Source organism: Scyliorhinus torazame, chromosome 15 (genome assembly GCF_047496885.1).
Source record: "Scyliorhinus torazame isolate Kashiwa2021f chromosome 15, sScyTor2.1, whole genome shotgun sequence".
Taxonomy (NCBI): Eukaryota; Metazoa; Chordata; class Chondrichthyes; order Carcharhiniformes; family Scyliorhinidae; genus Scyliorhinus; species Scyliorhinus torazame.
Genome location: NC_092721.1, coordinates 176,716,240 through 176,736,398, shown reverse-complemented (window position 1 = coordinate 176,736,398; position 20,159 = coordinate 176,716,240). Strand labels below are relative to the sequence as shown.

Here is a 20,159-nt window from a genome sequence, read left to right as displayed (position 1 = left end):
CTCTTAAAAAAGGCCTTGGTGATTACAATTGGAAGGCACTGGAACACAAAAAGAAACCTCGGGTGGACCACCATTTTGACCGACTGCACTCTACCCGCTAGCGAGAGCGGCAACATGTCCCATCGTTTGAAGTCCTCCTCCATCTGCTCCACCAGCCTCGTCAGATTAAGTTTATGTAGGGCCCCCCAACTCCTAGTTATTTGGATCCCCAAGTACCAAAAGCTTTCCGCCCTCCTCAGCGACAGATCGTCTAGCCCCCTTTCCTGGTCTCCTGACTGTACTACAAAAAGCTCATTCTTCCCTACATTAAGCTGATAGCCCGAAAAATCCCCAAACTCCCTTAGAGTCTTCATGACCTCCACCATCCCCTCCACTGGATCCGCCACATACAGCAACAGGTCGTCTGCATAAAGCGACACTCAATGCTCATCTCCTCCTCCATTTACTAGACTCCCTTAATGACATGGCCAAGAGTTCAATTGCTAATGCAAACAACAGGGGGCACCCCTGCCTCGTCCCACGATACAGCCGAAAATACTCCGACCTCCGCCGATTCGTAACCACACTCGCCACCGGGGCTCTGTATAGGAGCTTAACCCAACTAATAAACCCTCCCCCGAACCCAAAAGTAACCAATCTTTGACTTGCTCTTGTAATTAAAATATTTTTGTCGTTGTTCTAATTAGGTTTCTGGTTAATGGTGGAGGATTCAACAGTGGTAATGCTGTTGAATGCCAAGGGGTTGACCCCTGGCTTGATGATCATGGTACATGAGAACATAGAAATAGGAACAGAAGTAGACCAGTGGGCAGCACGGTAGCACAGTGGTTCACACAGTTGCTTCACAGCTCCAGGGTCCCAGGTTTGATTCCCAGCTTGGGTCACTGTCTGTGCCGAGTCTATACATTCTCCCCGTGTCTGCGTGGGTTTCCTCCGGGTGCTCCAGTTTCCTCCCACAGTCCAAAGATGTGCAGGTTAGGTGGCTTGACCATGCTAAATTGCCCTTAGTGTCCAGGAATGTTCGGTGGGGTTACAGAGATAGGGTGGAGGTGTGAGCTTGGGTGGGGTGCACTTTCCAAGGGCCGGTGCAGACTCGATGAGCCAAATGGCCTCCTTCTGCACTGTAAATTCTATGATTCAGCCCTTCAAGCCCTGCTCTGCCATTCAATGAGATCATGGCTAATCTTATAGGGGGCTGGTTTAGCACAGGGCTAAATCGCTGGCTTTGAAAGCAGACCAAGGCAGGCCAGCAGCACAGTTCAATTCCCGTACCAGCCTCCCCGAACAGGCGCCGGAATGTGGCGACTAGGGGCTTTTCACAGTAACTTCATTTGAAGCCTACTTGTGACAATAAGCGATTTTCACTTCAAAATAATTGTCCTGCACCATTCCGATACCCTTGATGTTTTAATATGTAGAAATGTCTTGTTCTCAGTCTTGAACATACTCAATGACTGATCCTCCACAGCACTCTGGACAGAGAATTCCAAAGATTCACCACTCTGAAGAAATCCCACCTTATTTTTGTCCTAAATGACCTGCTCCTTGCCCCTAGTTCTAGACACACCCCTCCTCCAACCCTAAGCCAGGGAATTATCCTTCTTGCATCAATTCTGCTGAGCCCAGTCTGCATTTTGGGTGTTTGAATGAGAATCACCTCTCATCCTTCTAAGCTCCAGAGAATAAATGCCTCATTTTTGCATCCGTATTCACCAAAGAGAAGCACTTGGTGGATGATGAGTCCGGAGAAGGATGTGTAGATAGTCTGGGTCAAAAAGGAGGTGTTTGGCATCCTGAAAAACATTAAGGTAGCTAAGTCCCCAGGGCCTAATGGGTTCTACCCCAGAATACTGAGGGAGGCAAGGGAGGAAATTGCTGGGGCCTTGATGGAAATCTTTGTATCCTCACTGGCTACCGGTGAGGTCCCAGAGGACTGAAGACTACCTAATGTTGTTCCTTTGTTTAAGAAGGGTAGCAAGGATAATCCAGGAAATTAAAGGCTGGTGAGCCTTAAATCAGTGGTAGGGAAATTATTTGAGAGGATTCTTCGAGATAGGATTTACTCCCATTTGGAAGCAAATGGATGTATTTGCGAGAGGCAGCATGGTTTTGTGAAGGAGAGGTCATGTCTCACTAATTTGATCGGGTTTTTGTAGGAAGTGACAAAGGATTGATGAAGGTAGGGAAATGGATGTTGTCTGCATGGACTTCAGTAAGGCCTTTAACGAGGTCCCTCATAGCAGATTGGTACAGAAGGCGAAAACACATGGGATCCGAGATGAGCTGGCAAGGTGGATAGAAAATTGGCTCGGTCATGGAAGACAGAGGATAGCAGTGGAAGGGTGCTTTTCTGAATGGAGGGCTGTGACTAGTGTTCCGCAGGGGCCAGTACTGGGAACTTTGTTGTTTGTAGTATACATAAATGATTTGTAGGAAAATGTAACTAGTCTGATTAGTAAGTTTGCAGACGACACAAAGATTGAAATTGCGGAGAGTGATGAGGACTGTCAGAGGATACAGCAGGATATAGATCGGTTGGAGTCTTGGGTGGAGAGATGGCAGACAGAGTTTAAGCCGGACAAATGTGAGCTAATGCATTTTTGAAGCTTTAGTACAGGTGGGAAATATACAATAAATGGCAGAATTCTTAAGAGTATTGACGGGCAGAGGGATCTGGGTGTGCAGGTCAACAAGTCACTGAAAGTGGCAACGCAGGTGGAGAAAGTAGTCAAAAGGCATGCAACATACTTGCCTTCATCAGCCGGGGCATTGAGTATAAAAATTGGCAAGTCATGCTGCAGCTGTATAGAACCTTAGTTAGGACATACTTGGAATATAGTGTTCAATTCTGGTCACCACACTACCAGAAGGATGTGGAGGCTTTGGAGAGGGTACAGAAGAGGTTTACCAAGATGTTCCTGGATGGAGGACATTAGCTATGAGGAGAGGTTGGATAAACTCGGTTTGTTCTCATTGGAACGACGGAGGTTGAGGGGCAACCTGATAGAAGTTCCACCCCTAAGATGACAAAGTCAGCACACGGGACAGGGCACCACAACTGTGCATGTGCTGGCGACAAGTGCGCCAGGGCCCTCCAGCCTCAGAGACCCCACAGGACACCTGCCAGGGACATTGAAGGCCACAGGACGAGCTAAGCATCTGGCTGCCACCACCTCTGATGTGCATCCTGGGGACACACCTAGACATAACTGGAGAGTAAAGAAGGCCAAGCACATTGAGGATCTCTGAGAGGGCATTGGGGTGGGGTGGGAGGGGGGGGGAGAAGGAGTGGAGTGTGCATTGGGGGGAGGGTGCATTGGGGGCGTCTGGGAGGGGGGAGGGTGGGGATAGTGGGGCGGCACCATCGGAGAGTGGGGCAGTGGTGTACATTTGGATGAGGAACATTAAAATACCAGAATGACGCCTCTGGCTCTTCATTGCACGATGCGGGCTAACCGCCCATCCCCCCCAGACATGCCCCCCCCCCCCCGACACCCACAAAAACCCGACCACAGACATGTGCCCGGGGCTAGCGCCCGATCCCTCAGTGATCGAAGGTTGGCCGCTGTAACTGTGGTGCTGCCTCCTGCAGTGTTCAAGCACAGTGTCCATGAATCAAGGTGTGATTGGGATGCAGGGCAATGACGCCCACATGCTAAATGGCCCGCCCACCAACAGGGATCCACTTGGGATGTGTGAAGTGCTTAATTAACCACAATTCTCTATTAACAATAGCCTTCAGCCGCACGCCCAGAGGCCTCGGTGGTCAGTGGGAGATATGGGTGATCATTGGGCAAACAGGCAGGGACTAGGGTTTCCCCTGGAACAGGAACACACAATCCAGGCATTGGCATGGAGGAGCCATGCAGGGTTGACACCCCCCCCTGCCCCCATCAGCACCCCTCTTCCCCACCCCCCCCAGCCCCGAGTTTCCTGCTCCCCATGGCAGCCCACCCCCAACTGGGGCTGCATCACTGATCACCATCGAGCACAGGGGTAGGATGCCTAGTGCCTCCGGGCTCACTGCCTGTGAGTGAAGATGGATGCTCATTTTCTCAACTCCCTGCAGCAGTCCATCCACTAGGTTCACGTTTTTCAAAAGGAGTACTAATCGGTGCCAGTGTGACCACTTGCTGGGGAGACCGCTGGATTGCGGAATATGGGGTGGCTCCCGTCAATTTTATGGAAATAGGGCTTAAGTGGTGATCATTTGTTTCTCGCCACGCTACGTGGGATCCCAATTTTGCCTATTGGAGCGGGGCTGATTGCATCGTGAATGGTTTGGAGCACGACACGATTCTCATTTATGGCCTCTCGCGTTATTCATCGGTCTCATTGCACTCTCATTCAAGCAAAACAAGGCCAGAGAATTGCACCCAATACCTGTAAGCTGCAATCTCTGGGAAGATTTCCAGTTCTTGGAATCAAGCTGGTCCTCCATTGCAGTCAGCATGACTCTAATGCACTGGTCAAGGATGATCCCACATTTCTGTTTGCTTTTTGGCTGCTGTGAAATCGTCAGGGACGGAATCTTTACTATCAATGACTCCCATTGTCAGCTTAGACTGACCCCTGCTGGAAGTTTCTATAATATTGTTCCTGATTATCAGTGGATGACCATATCCTTGCAGGATAGATGATGGCAGAATCTTGTGCCAGTATTTTGTCTAATTTTTACTAGCTTGTCAGCTATCCTGCCCAAATGAGGCTCTTGCATTGCAACCAAAAGACCAGAAGCACTATGAGCATTCAGGTGGGTTTCAAATATTGGCAAAATCTCTGCTGTGAGGAATGGTGGTGCAGATGGTCTTGGGGTTCCAACTCATTCTAAGGCTGGCTTCATACATTCATTGTTCATGAACTTCATGCATATGCTGGTTGTGGAACCATCCACACTGGCTTTCAAGTATTTGAAGTTACCAAGCATCGATGCCTGCACCAAATTAGGCTGTGCACAAATTGGCTGAAGTAATCAGATCTGCATAAATTACTCGCCGTTCAGATGTGTCCGATGATACATTAAGAATGGGAAGGTTGTATTATTGGATGCCAGCGTTGTACACCAGGCTCATGAGTGGGGCACTGAACAGCAGGAGAAAGAGTGCATTTCAGGGCACTGCGTAAGAGAACATTGGTGCCAGAGGCCAGGAATGTTGGGGAGAAAATGGACAGATGCCGAATTAAATTTTTAAAAATGTTCACTATCATTCTAAACAAATATTGCACAGCTGGAGCCCTGCTAAAATTGTGCATGATGTTAGTGAGACCACATCTAGAGTACTGTGAACAGTTTTGGTCTCCTTATTTAAGAAAGGATATATATTCATTAGAAGCCATTCCGAGAACGTTCACTCAACTGGTACCTTAGGTGAGGGGTTATCTTATGAGGAAAGGTCTTGCCCATATGGGCCTGTATCCATTGGAATTTAGGAGTTTGAGAGGTGACCTTATTTAAATATTTAAGATCCTGTGGGGACCTGACAGGTTGGATGCTGGAAAGATGTTTCCCCTATAACTAGGAGACATTGGGCATGTTCCTGGCAAGGGTCCATGCGGGCCGGTTAGATCATGGGAGAGGCCCAAATCGGGAACTGTGCCAGGTGCCAAGCGGTTTGCGATCTAACCGGCTCGCTCCCATTGGGGAGATCCGGATTCCGTCTGGATACTTTGATAATTGAGGCAAATTAAGGGCAATCTCCATCTCATTAGCAAGATGGAAGCTGATCTAACGGGTTCCCCAGTGAGAGGCCATGTGGGCGTTGATTAGTAACAGTCCACACAAACATGGACCAGATGTCACAGCACATGAGGGGGTCTCCCAGGCCCTTGGAGACCTTTAGGTGGTCAGGGACAGGGCAGGGTGACATCCTGGTCCTTCCTCTGGCACCCGGGCACCTTGGCTCTGTCAGGCTGGCAATCTGCCACTGCTCCTGGCATTGCCATGCCTGGGTGGCACTGGCAGAGTGCCAGGGTGGCGGTGCCAGGGTGGCACTTCTAAGGGCTGGGCCCCGAGTGGGGCTGTGCTCATGAAAGAAGGGATGGGGGGGAGCTATGATGGGTGGGAGGGGGTGGAGGTCCTGGAAGGGTGTCCCGAAATGGGGTGTGGGAAGGCCTGAAAAGGGGGAGCCCTCAGTGACTTCAGATCAGAGTGTACTCACTTTTGGAGGTTGGTGGGGGGGGGAGTAATGCCCTTGTGTCTGGAGGGTGACATTGCCCCTTGGCCGGGGGGGGGGGCACTTAGAGATCGGGGCACCCTTCCAAAGCAGTGGCCCGATCTCTGAGGAACCTGTCTGGCCAGCAAATTCAACTCCCAAGTGGTGAAAGGAATTCCAGGGGTGCGATCGAATGGTCATGCTGCACGCGAAAAGCAGCAAGCCACGGCACAATGTGACCAATAGAAGTCGGGAGACCCGGCTCGCGGGATCTACCTAACTCGCAACGCCTTGTGATATCTAATGCGGGCAAGTCCGTTCAGTACTGGCCTCCACAAATGGGGGAACGGCACTCAGGGTCTCCCAGGAGATCAGAGGCTGCCAGGTGATGCCCTTTGGGCAGGTGGTTCCTGAGCACTGTTGGGTCCTCCCAGGCACCCTGGCACTACCATCCTGGCACCCTGGCAGTGCCAGCCTGACACCCTGGCTGTGCCAACTGGGTGACACTGCCAGCTGGGAGGCGAACTGCCAGGTTGGCATTGCCAAGGTGTCAAGCTGGCATTTGTTTGCATGGTGGTGTTCTGGCCGGAGTGCCCTGCGTGGCGGTTTGGGGGGATGCTGTGGAGAGGGGCAGGGACCTGCCTCATCATGAGTTGGGCTTCGGGGGGGGGGGGGGGGGGGGGGGGATCCGGGGCTCCAGAGAGAGCGGGTTGCCATTTTGAAATCGCGTCCTGATCTCTCACTACACTGAGGAGTTCCGGCGAGCAGAGCTCCTCAGTGCAGAAAATCGGGCTATGTGCAGCCTCAGCTACCATTCTAGCTGAGGCCTCCTATCTAACCTGTGCTCCATTCGATAGCATTGTGTTTATCAGTGCTGCGAGCACCAGGAAACACGGGGCTAAACGCTCGCTATGGAATTTTGTTCCCATTTAGTTAAATCTCGCCCTAAGAGTGCGTTGGCCTGGGAGAAACTCCCCAGGGCCCAAACAGTGACTAAGTGCGGATAGATAGCGGTGGGGAACTCGCCAGCCGAACCTGCCTGAAATGACACTTAGAAACATTTCTGTTAGATCGCGCTCATAGTTTACAAATAAGGGGTCTCCCATTCATGACGGGGATGAGAAGAATTTTTTTCTCTGAGGGTCGAGAAACGCAGAAACTCTCTTCCCCAGAAATTAGTAGAGGCAGGGTCAATGAATATTTTTAAGGCAGAGGTAGATAGATTCTTGACTAACATGGAAGTCAAAGGTTATTGAGCGTTGGCGGAATGGGGAGTTGAGGTCACAATCAGAGCAGCCATGATCTTCTAGACTAGCGGAGCAGACTTGAGGGGCTGAATGGCCTGCTCCTGCTAATTCGATATTTCTACATAGGGCTGTGTCCCTTCTGGTGCAGTCACCCCATATATATCTGGGGCTGGTTTAACACAGGGCTAAATTGCTGGCTTTTAAAGCAGACCAAGGCAGGCTAGCAGCACGGTTCAATTCCCGTACCAGCCTCCCCGAACAGGCGCCGGAATGTGGCGACTAGGGGCTTTTCACAGTAACTTCATTTGAAGCCTACTTGTGACAATAAGCGATTTTCATTTCATTTCATTTTTCATATAAGTGGAACCCGGTGCCTGAAGAGACCGGATCCTACGTTATATTGGTTTATGTAAAACCCTCAGGAATGACAGGTACTCATTTTGGTTTTAAAATCTGAATTAACACACTGTTATATCACCTTAGGACCTAAGTATGGAAATAAGCCCAGAGTAATGGATTGAAAACCTTCTCTTTCAGCAGTAAATGTGCTACACATTTGGCAGTCTCAATCTATTTCTTGAGTCCACTACATAAAACTACCCTGATTATCAGAAAACTGATTATCTCATTCAACAAGGCCATAATGATCACTAAAGTAGGAAATGGAAATGTTCCACATTGAAATAGGGTTAGCTGTTCTATGGTTAGGTTTAAGGTATATTATTGAGATTGAGCACAGTGGGAACAACCAAAACAGAAAGTGTTATTTCTTTACATGTGCACACATTGCTGAATGTGTGCAATTATCTGTTTATGATTCCCACCTTTCTTTCCTTGCAACTTGCAGATATATTTTCACAGATGCACAAAAACTCTGGGAAGACAGGACGGCAAGAGAGGTTGGGTTATTGACTTCCAGAATCTGTGTACTATTCTGTAATTTACTGATAGGAAGTTGAATTCTTTAGAGCAGCACAAGGGAACATCAATCTTTTCTGTCCCAAACATAACTTTGCTTTCATTGTGTGCTCTATCCAGCTGAAAACTAAAGAAAATAACAATGCTAAGGCAAATTAGATTATGATAGAGGTGGCACGGTGGCACAGTGGTTCGCACTGCTGCCTCACAGCACCAGGATTCGGGGTTTGTTTTCCACCTTGGGTGACTGTGTGGAGTTTGCATTTCCTTCCCGTGTCTGCGTGGGTTTCCTCCGGGTGCTCCGGTTTCCTCCCAGTGTCCAAAGATGTGCAGGTTAGGTGGATTGGACATGCTAAATTGCAGGGTGAGGTTACAGGGCAGGTAATAGGGCCTACGTAGGACTTATTGCTTATTCCTAGTTGATGGTGGTGAGACACCTTCATTTAAAAAAATATTTAGAGTACCTAATTTTTTTTTTTCCAATTAAGGGGCAATTTAGCATGGCCAATCCACCTACCCTGCACATCTTTTGGGCTTGGGGGCGAAACCCATGCCAACACAGGGAGAATGTGCAAACTCCACACAGACAGTGACCCAGAGCCGCGATCGAACCTGGGACCTCAGCGCCGTGAGGCGGCAGTGCTAACCACTGCACCACCGTGCTGCCCCTATGATATTACTTTTTAATGAATTTCTGCTGTTTAGTTACCTCTTAGCTAGATCAAATGCAGAAACCATTTTGCACTAGTAATGGCCGACGGACAATGCTAAAGTAAATGACAAAATAATCACATTTGTTGTGCACAGAATGGCTATGACACTGGGAGAACCTTCTCCTCTTCAAGTATTGCTATGGAATCTTCAACATCTACCTGATCAGAAGGTTTAAAAACAACTAAGGGTTTTGGCATGTCCAACGATGCTTAGCGCCCTCAGACTGTATTGGAACCTCAGCTTTATTTTGCACTGCAGTGACCAGGGATTTGAAACCAGTCTTTTGTCTCTGTGGAGGCTACTACCAATTGATCCAAGTTGATCTCAGATACACAAAATAAACTTTTTATAGCATTCAAAATTACTTTTACAGAGCAGCTTCCAGAAAATATCTTGAAATGCATGATTTTTCCTTTATTTATATAAAATACATTAAACAGCTTACACAAATTTCTATACATAGCAAATATAATTTTAGTCAATATCTATTATCTCTAAACCATCATTTTCATTCACGTAGGACACAGTTTCCACCATCTTCTCGCTTGAATATTTGCTGTTCGGTTTAATGTTGCTCGAATCTGCAGTGGTGCTGACACCTGACCTACTTTTGACATCTGATTTTGGAAAATTGCCGTCAGCAAAACTTTCCAGCTCCCTTGCACTTTCTACGTCCTCTACATTTATATCCTCTTTCTTCAAGGCTGAAGCAACAGTACAGGATGATTTCCCAGAGCACAACCCCATCAGGTAACCACACAGAAACACAGTCCGTTGCTTCTTTTGTTCAAATGAGTTTCTTTGAAAAGTGGTGTGTTCTTTTCCCACGAAAATCCCACAAGACAATCTATTTTTGGAATGAAAGAAAATCACAATACATAAGACATGTGCCTTTTTACAATTATTAAATTGTGTATTGTGCATAAAATGAGATCGCTAACAGCAAAATTGCGTCAGATCAATTTATGAATGTAGCACTTCTCTTACTGTGACTAATAGATAAACACCAAAAGAGAAAAGTCCCACACCCATCCAATAAAAAGCTGAGTGCATGAGGCACTGTCTAGGCCTTATGAATGAGCACAGGATAATGCTGGGAGCATTAGAGGATGTCAGACACGGGCTTCCGGTTGCGGCTATGCAGAGCTAAGTCGCACGTTCGGCAGCTCCGGACAGAAACGGACTTTTGGGCTCTTTTTAGGGCCCCCAGCAGCATTTGTTCGACGGTTTTCCCAGTGTGGGAAGGTGATAGTAACATTTCCCCAGCACTGTATGGATTGCATCAGGAGTGGAGCGGTGAAAAAAGTAGTTTTGGAGCAGCGAAAAGTGCGAGGGAGGAAAATCAAGCTGGCGGCGGGTGGAGACCAGGCAGCGTGGTTGCAGGAACAGCAGGAGTTTCTCCAGCGCTGCTTCACGGAATTGAAGGCAGGGCTGTTGGAGCTGATGAAGGCTTCGATAGACAAGCTGCTCGAGACCCAGAAGGCCCAAGGGGCGGCGATCCGGGAGGGGCGGCAAAAAGCCTCGGAGAAAGAGGACGAGATCTTGGGCCTGGCGGTGAAGGTAGAGGCGTCCGAGGCGATGCATAAGAAATGGCAGGAGAAGTTCGAGTACATGGAGAACCAGTCGAGGAGGAAGAAACTGCGGATTCTGGGTTTCCCGGAGGGAGTGGAGAGGTCGGATATTGGAGCATACGTGGTCACGATGCTGAACACGTTGATGGGCGTGGGGGCCTTCCCAGGGCCCCTGGAGTTGGAGGGGGCCCACCGAGTCCTGGTGAGGAGGCCCAAGCCCAATGAGCCACCGCGGGCGGTGCTGGTGTGATTCCACCGCTTCGTGGACAGGGAGTGTGTCCTAAGGTGGGCAAAGAAGAAGCGGAGCAGCAGGTGGGAGAATGCAGAGGTCCGGATATACCAGGACTGGAGCGTGGAGGTGGCCAAGAAGAGGGCTGGGTACAATCGGGCTAAGGCGGTTCTGCATCGGAAGGGGGTGAAATTTGGAATGTTGCAGCCGGCGCGACTGTGGTCACTTTCAAGGACCGCCACCACTACTTCGAGGTGCCGGAGGAGGCGTGGACCTTTATCCAGGCCGAAAAGTTGGACTCGGATTGAGGGTCAGTTGCGAGGGGATGTCGAGAGGGGATTGATTAGATTGTTGTGTTTTGGGGGGATGTTCTGTTCTGTTTGGTACGGTTTTCCTTTTGGGTGTTGGGTGGGGTAGCGGGAAATGGTTCGTAGTGGGGGTTTGGTGAGAGTGTGGGCGTCGGTGGTTGGAAGTGAGGACCCCATTGAGGGGAGAGGGGAGGCCCGAGGTGGGGGAGCTGGGCTCAGGCGCGAAAGGGAGCTGCGCCTGAGGGGGCGGGGCCGGCTTGGTGGAAAGTGCGGGTTTTTCCACCCGCGCTAGGGAAGGAAAGAGGCGGGGTCAGGGGAGGGGTGGTGCTGGAGAGGAGTGCCCGCTGATGGACAAGAGGAGGGGGGGGGGATTCTCACGCTGGGGTGGTCGATGGAGTGGCGGGAGCGGCTGGGGTCAACAGGAGTAAGCTGACTTACGGGAGTGCTATGGGGGGAGCAGCGCAGCTAGGGGGGGACCTAGCTGGGGGGGAGGGGGGGGAAACTGGGTTGCTGCAACATTGGCCAAAGGGGAGCTGGAGCCTGAAGAGAGAGTCGGGGTGGGTGTCTGCCGCTGGGGGGAACGGAGAGTGCCGGAGGCCCGGGTACGCAGCTGGCCTAGAAAGGGAGATGGCTAATTGGCGCGGAGGGGGGGGGGGGCAGCCCCCTGATCCGGCTAATAACTTGGAATGTGAGAGGCCTGAACGGACCGGTCAAGAGTGCCAGTGTGTTCGCGCACCTGAAGGAACTGAAGGCAGATGTGGTCATGCTCCAGGAGACGCATTTGAGGGTAGCAGACCAGGTTAGGCTGAGAAAGGGGTGGGTAGGGCAGGTTTTCCACTCGGGGTTGGACGCAAAGAATCGAGGGGTGACGATTTTGGTGGGGAAGCGGGTGTAGTTTGAGGCGCTGAGCATCGTGGCAGACAATGGAGGTAGGCACGTGATGGTGAGCGGTAAGCTGCAGGGGGTGTGGGTGGCCTTGGTGAATGTGTATGCCCCGAATTGGGACGATGCTGGATTTATGCGGCGCATGTTGGGCCGGATTCCGGACCTGGAGGCAGGGAGCTTGATAATGGGGGGGGAACTTTAATACGGTATTGGATCCAGCATTGGACCTCTCTAGATCCAGGACGGGTAAGAGGCTGGTGCCGGCCAAGGTGTTGAGAGGGTTTATGGACCAGATGGGAGGAGTGGACCCATGGAGGTTTGTTAGGCCGGGGGCCAGGGAATTCTCTTTCTTTTCCCACGTCCATAAAGCCTACTCCCAGATTGACTTCTTCATTTTAAGCACGGCGCTGATCCCGAGGGTGGAGGACACGGAGTATTCAGCCATAGCCATCTCAGACCATGCCCCGCACTGGGTGGAGCTCGAGCTAGGGGAGGAGAGGTACCAGCATCCGCTGTGGCGCCTGGAGGTGGGTTTGCTGGCGGATGAGGAGGTGAGCGGGCGGATCCGGGGGGGCATTGAAAGATACCTAGCGGTGAACGATAATGGGGAGGTGCAGGTAGGGGTGGTCTGGGAGGCGGTGATTAGGGGAGAGCTAATCTCCATTCGGACCCACAAGGAGGGGAAGGAGAGGAGAGAGAGGGAGAGGTTGGTGGGGGAGATTTTAAGGGTAGATAGGAGGTATGCAGAGGTCCCCGAGGACGGACTACTCAAGGAGCGACGAAGCCTCCAGGCCGAGTTCAACCTGTTGACTACTAAGAAGGTGGAGGTGCAGTGGAGGAAGACGCAAGGGGCGGTGTATGAATACGGGGAGAAGGCTAGCCAGATGCTGGCACACCAGCTTCGGAAGCGGGAGGTGGCGAGGGAGATAGGGATAAAGGGGGGAACACGGTGTGGAGTGCGGTGGGAATAAATGGGGTATTTAGAGACTTCTATGGGGAGCTGTATAGGTCTGAGCCCCCGACGGAGGAGGTGGGAATGCGTCGTTTTCTAGACCGGCTGAGATTCCCGAGGGTAGAGGAGGCGCAGGTGGCGGGGCTTAGGGCACCGGTAGGGCTGGAGGAGCTGACTAAGGGGCTGGGGAGTATGCAGGCGGGGAAGGCACCGGGGCCAGATGGGTTCCCGGTGGAATTTTACAGGAATATATGGACCTGTTGGGCCCACTACTAGTGAGGACTTTCAATGAGGCGAGGGAGGGGGGGCCCTACCCCCGACGATGTCCAGGGCGCTGATCTTGTTGATCTTGAAGGGGGACAAGGACCCTTTACAGTGTGGGTCGTATAGGACAATCTCGCTCCTCAACGTGGCTGCAAAGGTGTTGGCTACCAGAATTGAGGACTGTGTTCCGGGGGTGATCCACGAGGACCAGACGGGTTTCGTGAAGGGAAGGCAGCTAAACGCCAATGTGCGGAGGCTCCTAAATGTAATCATGATGCCTGCAGTGGAGGGGGAAGCGGAGATAGTGGCGGCTATGGATGCGGAGAAAGCCTTCGATAGGGTGGAGTAGGGGTACCTGTGGGAAGTGTTGAGGAGGTTCGGGGAGGGGCTCGTTAGTTGGGTTAGGTTACTGCACAAAACTACAGTGGCGAGTTTGGCCACAAATCGGAGGACGTCGGAATACTTTCGGCTGTACCGGGGGACGAGGCAGGGGTGCCCGCTATCCCCCCTGCTATTTGCGTTGGCAATTGAACCTTTGGTGATGGCTCTGAGGGAGTCCAGGAACTGGAGGGGGCTGGTGCGGGGGAGGAGGGGAGGAACACCGGTATCGCTGTATGCAGACGATCTGTTACTCTATGTGGCGGACCCGATTGGGGGGGGGGGGGGGGGGGATGCCGGAGGTGATGCAGATCCTCAGGGAGTTTGGAGACTTTTCCGGGTATAGGCTCAACATGGGGAAGAGTGAGCTATTCGTGATACACCCAGGGACCAGGGAAGGGGGATAGACGAGCTTCCACTGAAGAGGGCGGAAAAGGTGGCCAGGAGCTGGGGGGCCCTACACAAGCTCAACTTGACGAGGCTGGTGGAGCAGATGGAGGGGGAGTTTAAAAGGTGGGATATGCTGCTACTCTCCCTGGCGGGTAGGGTACAGTTGGTGAAGATGACGGTGCTCCCGAGGTTCCTTTTTATATTCCATCCTGATCCCTAAGGCCTTTTTTAAGCGGGTCAGCAGGAGCATCATGGGATTTGTGTGGGCGAAAAAGACCCCGAGGGTTAGAAGGGTCTTTCTGGAACGGAGCAGGGACAGAGGAGGGCTAGCGTTGCCTAATCTGTGTGGGTACTACTGGGCTGCCAATGTGGCAATGATACGCATGATGTGGGTAATGGAGGGGGAGGGGGCGGCATGGAAGAGGCTGGAGATGGCGTCCTGTGTGGGCACAAGCCTGAGAGCGCTGGCGACGGCATCGCTGCCGCTCCCGCCATCAAGGTACACCACGAGTCCAGTGGTGGCGGCGACCCTCAAAATTTGGAGGCAGTGGAGACGCCACAGGGGGGAGGCAGAGGCTTCGGTGTGGTCCCCGATCCAGAGAACCATCGGTTTGGCCCGGGGAGAATGGATGGGGGGTTTCTGAGCTGGCACAGAGCAGGTATTAGAAGGATGGGGGACCTGTTAATAGATGGGACGTTTGCGAGCCTTGGGGCATTGGAGGGAAAATTTGGGCTCCCCCCTGGAAATGCCTTCAGGTACATGCAGGTAAGGGCGTTTGTAAGACGGAAGGTGAGGGAATTTCTGCTGCTGCCAGTACGTAGGATCCAGGATGGGGTGCTCTCGGGAGTGTGGGTTGAGAAGGCAAGGTCTCTCGATCTACCAGGAGATGCAGGAGGAGGAGGAGGCCTCGGTGGAGGAGCTGAAAGGTAAATGGGAGGAGGAGCTGGGGGAGGAGATAGACGAGGGTACGTGGGTGGACGCCCTGGGTAGGGTAAATTCTTCCTCCTCTTGCGCCAGGCTTAGCCTGATACAATTTAAGGTTCTGCACAGGGCGCACATGACTGGGGCAAGGCTGAGTCAGTTTTTTGGAGTGGAGGACAGGTGTGTGAAGTGTTCGGGGAGCCCAGCAAATCATGCCCACATGTTCTGGGCATGCCCAGCGCTGGATGGGTTCTGGAGGGGCGTTGCGAGGACGGTGTCTAAGGTGGTAAACACCCGGGTTAAGCTGAGCTGGGGGTTCGCACTATTTGGGGTATCGGACGAGCCGTGAGTGCAGGAGGCGAAAGAGGCCTGTATTCTGGCCTTTGCATCCCTGGTAGCCCGGCGGAGGATTCTGCTACAGTGGAAGGATGCGGGGCCCCCAAGCATGGAAGCCTGGTTCAGCGACATGGCAGAGTTCATTAAATTGGAGAGGGTAAAATTGCCTTAAGGGGATTTGTGCAAAAGTTCTTCAGGCGATGGCAACCGTTCCTAGACTTTCTAGCAGAGCGGTAGGAGGTGGTCAGCAGCAGCAACCCGGGGGGGGGGGGGTACTTTGTGTATACTACTGTGTTTATTTAATGGGGGGCTTGTATATTGGGAGAATACGTGACATAGCTATAAGATGTTTATTTATGTGTTCTTTGTTTTCTCAAAGGGGGGATTTGTTGAAAATATGTAAAAAATTTGAATAAAGATATTTTTTAAAAAAAGAGGATGTCAGACATTTGAGATTGCATTATAAGTTCTATTATGTCAATCAATCAGCTCAGGACTTCCGGTTGCGGCTATGCTGAGCTGAGTCGCACGTTCTGCAGCTCCTGCCAGGAACGGACTTTTGGGCTCTTTCGAGGGGCTCCAACGGCAATTGTTCGACGGCTCCCAGGATGGGAAGGTGACAGCAAGGTTCCCCCGGCACTGTATGGATTGGACCAGGAGTGGAGTGGTTAAGACAGTGATCCTGGTGCAGCGGAAAGTGCAAGGGAGGAGAAGCAAGGTGGCGGCGGGTGGAGACCAAGCAGCGTGGGCGCAGTGGTCGCAGGAGCAGCAGGAGTTCCTCAAATGCTGCTTTGCGGAGCTGAAGTCAGAAATGCTGGCGCCAATGAAGGCGTCGATTGAGAAGCTTGTGGAGACCCAGAAGGCCCAAGGGGCGGCGATCCGGGAGGTCGGCAAAAAGCCTCGGAGAACGAGGACGAGATCTTGGGCCTGGCGGTGAAGGTGGAGGCGCACGAGGCGCTGCACAAGAGGTGGCAGAAAAAATTTGAGGACCTGGAGAATAGGTCGAGGAGGAAGAATCTTCGGATTCTGGGTCTCCCCGAAGGAGTGGAAGGGCCCGATGCCGGGGCATGTATGAGCACGATGCTCAATTCGCTGATGGGCGCGGGAGCTTTCCCGAGGCCCCTGACGCTGGATGGGGCTCATCGGGTCCTGGCAAGGAGACCCAAAGCCAACGAGCCGCCAAGGGCTGTAGTGGTGAGGTTCCACCACTTCATGGACAGAGAGTGCATGGCTGGTTTAGCACACTGGGCTAAATCGCTGGCTTTTAAAGCAGGCCAGCAGCACGGTTCAATTCCCGTACCAGCCTCCCCGAACAGGCGCCGGAATGTGGCGACTAGGGGCTTTTCACAGTAACTTCATTGAAGCCTACTTGTGACAATAAGCCATTTTCATTTTATTTCATTTCCTGAGATGGGCCAAAAAAGAACGGAGCAGCAGGTGGGAGAACACAGAGATCCAAATCTACCAGGACTGGAGTGCGGAGGTGGCTGGTTTTAACCGGGCTAAGGCGGTTCTCCATCGGAAGGGGGTGAAGTTCGGGATGCTGCAGCCAACGCGATTGTGGGTCACGTTCCAAGATCAGCACCACTATTTTGAGACGCCTGATGAGGCATGGAACTTTATCCAGTCTGAAAAGTTGGACTCAAACTGAGGGTTTGTCGTGGGGGGGTGTTTACTGTGTTTGGGGAATGTTCTTTTTATTTTGGTGCTGGGTGGGGATGGGTGAATGGATTTGATGTGGGGACTAGGGGAGAGTGTGGGTGTCGGTGTTGGAGGAGCAGGGCCCTGCGGAGGAAGGGGGGGGTGGAGGCCCGGGGTTAGGGAGTTGGTGTAAGGCCGCAAAAAAGGACCTGCGCCAGAGGGGCGGGGCCGGCTCAGACGGAAAGCGTGGGCTTTTTCCCGCGTCAGGGAAGGATGGGACGGGGCCGGGGGGGAAGGGCGGTGCTGGAGAGGAGTGCGCACTGATTGCCAAGGGGTGGGGGATTCTCACACTGGGGGGTCGATGAATTGGCGGGAGAGGCCGGAGTCAGCAGGAGTTAGCTGACTTACGTGAGTGTCATGGGGGGAGCAAAATGGCTAGATGAGGATCTAGTGGGGGGGAGGAGGGGGAGGTAGGGAGGGAGGGGGGGAACTGGGTTGCTGCTGCATTGGCCAAAGGGGAGCTGGAAGTAGGAGAGGTAGTCGCGGCGGGGATGCGGGAGGCGCGGGCACATGGCTGTCCTAGAAAAGGAGATGGCTAGGCGGCAAGGGGGAGGGTGGCGAGTAGCCCCCTAATCCGGCTGATAACTTGGAATGTGAGGGGCCTGAACGGGCCGGTCAAGAGGGCCCGGGTGTTCGCGCACTTAAAGGGACTGAAGGCAGACGTGGTTATGCTCCAAGTGACGCACCTGAAGATGGCAGATCAGGTTAGGCTGAGAAAGGGATGGGTAGGGCAGGTCTTTCATTCAGGGCTGGATGCGAAGGACAGAGGGGTTGCAATATTGGTGGGGAAGCGTGTGACGTTCGAGGCACTGAATATTGTAGCGGATAATGGAGGTCGATATGTGATGGTGAGTGGTAGGCTGCAGGGGTGCGGGTGGTACTGGTGAATGTATATGCCCCGAATTGGGATGATGCCGGATTTATGAAATGCATGCTGGGTCGGATTTTGGATCTGGAGGTAGGAAGCTTGATAATTGGGGGGTGGGACTTCAACACGGTGCTGGACCCAACACTGGACCGTTCTAGGTCCAGGACGGGTAAGAGGCCGGCTGCGGCCAAGGTGCTCAGGGGGTTTATGGACCAGATTGGGGGAGTGGATCCATGGAAGTTTGCCAGGCCGCTGGTCAGGGAATTTTCCTTTTTTTTCCCACGTCCATAGAGCCTACTCCCGGATAGATTTTTTCACCTTGAGTAGGGCGCTAATCCCGAAAGTGGAGGGAACGGAATATTCGGCCATAGCCATCTCGGACCACGCCCCGCATTGGGTGGAGCTGGAGTTGGGGAGGAGAGGGACCAGCGCCCTCTGTGGCGCTTCGATGTGGGACTGTTGGCAGATGAGTGGGTGTGCGGGCGGGTGCGGGGGTGTATTGAAAGATACTTGGAGGCCAACGACAACGGGGAGGTGCAGGTGGGGGTAGTCTGGGAGGCATTGAAGGCAGTGGGCAGGCGACAGCTAATCTCCATTAGGGCCCACAGGGAGAAGAGAGAGAGGAGGGAGAGGGAGAGGTTGGTGGGGGAGATTTTAAGGGGGGACAGGAGCTATGCAGAGGCCCCAAGGAGGGGCTACTTAGGGAGCGACGGAACTTCCAGACGGAATTCGACCTGATGACCATGGGGAAAGCAGAGGCACAGTGGAGGAAAGCACAAGGGGGCGTATGAATATGGGGAGAAGGTGAGTCGGATGCTGGCACATCAGCTTCGTAAGAGGGAGGCAGCGAGGGAGATTGGTGGAGTTAGGGATAGAGGGGGGAATACGGCGCGGAGTGCGGTGAGAATAAACGAGGTATTTAGGGACTTCTATGGGGATCTGTACAGGTCTGAGCCCCCAGCGGGGGAGGAGGGGATGCGACGATTCCTCGGTCAGCTGAGGTTCCCGAGGGTGGAGGAGGAGGAGGTGGCTGGTTTGGGGACGCCGTTTGGGCTGGAGGAGCTGGTTAAAGGATTGGTGAGCATGCAGGCGGGGAAGGCCCCGGGGCCGGATGGGTTCCCGGTTGAATTTTATAGGAAATTCGAGGACCTGCTGGGCCCGTTGCTAGTGAGGACTTTTAATAAGATGAGGGAGGAGGGGACCTTGTCCCCGACAATGTCCAGGGCGTTGATTTCTTTGATTTTGAAGCGGGACAAAGATCCATTGTAATGTGGGTCGTATAGACCGATCTCGCTCCTCAATGTTGACGCTAAACTGCTGGCGAAGGTGCTGGCTACGAGAATTGAGGACTGTGTCTCGGGGCTGATTCATGAGGACCAGACGGGATTTGTGAAGGGTAGGCAGCTAAACACTAATGTGCGGAGGCTCCTCAATGTAATTATGATGCCATCGGTGGAGGGGGAAGCGGAGGTAGTGGCAGCTATGGACGCGGAGAAGGCCTTTGATCGGGTGGAGTGGGAGTATCTTTGGGAAGTGTTGCAGAGGTTTGGGTTCGGGGAGGGGTTCATCAGTTGGGTCAGGCTGCTATATAGAGCCCCTGTGGCGAGTGTGGCTACGAACCGGCGGAGGTCGGAGTACTTTGGGCTGTACCGGGGGACGAGGCAGGGGTGTCCCTTATCTCCCTTGTTGTTTACACTGGCAATTGAGCCGATGGCCATGGCACTGAGGGAGTCCAGGAAATGGAGGGGATTGGTTCGGGGGGGGGGGGGGGGGGGGGGGAGAGGAACACCAGGTGTCGTTGTATGCCGATGACCTGTTGTATGTTGCGTATCCAGTGGAGGGGATGGCGGAGGTCATGCGGATCCTTAGGGAGTTTGGGGACTTTTCGGGGTATAAACTCAATGTAGGGAAGAGTGAGCTCTTTGTGGTGCATTCAGGGGACCAGGGAAGGGGGATAGACGAGCTACCACTGAAGAGGGCGGAAAGGAGCTTTCGGTACCTGGGGATCCAAGTAGCTAGGAGTTGGGGGGCCCTGCATAAGCTCAATTTGACATGGTTGATGGAGCAGATGGAGGAGGATTTTAAAAGATGGGATATGCTGCCACTCTCACTAGCGGGCAGGATGCAATCGGTCAAAATGACGGTCCTTCCGAGGTTTCTCTTTGTGTTCCAGTGCCTTCCCATTTTGATCCCTAAGGTTTTTTTCAAATGGGTAAGCAGGTGCATCATGGGATTTGTGTGGGCGAATAAGACCCCGAGGGTGAAGAGGGTATTTCTGGAGCATAGCAGGGACAAGGGGTGGGGGGCTGGCGCTGCCGAATCTA

At 52.7% G+C, this 20,159-nt stretch overlaps 1 protein-coding gene across 3 annotated transcripts in view; it reads right to left on the bottom strand.

Annotated features, from left to right (window-relative positions):
- Positions 1-9,448: 9,448 nt before the first annotated feature.
- Positions 9,449-20,159, bottom strand: part of LOC140391460 (uncharacterized) — an 89,282-nt gene continuing 78,571 nt past the window's right edge. For all 3 annotated transcript variants that reach the window (XM_072475968.1, XM_072475970.1, XM_072475971.1), the window contains one exon: positions 9,449-9,878. In XM_072475968.1, the coding sequence (XP_072332069.1) occupies positions 9,506-9,878 (373 nt within the window). In that variant the 3' untranslated portion in view covers positions 9,449-9,505. The remainder of the gene's footprint in view (positions 9,879-20,159) is intronic.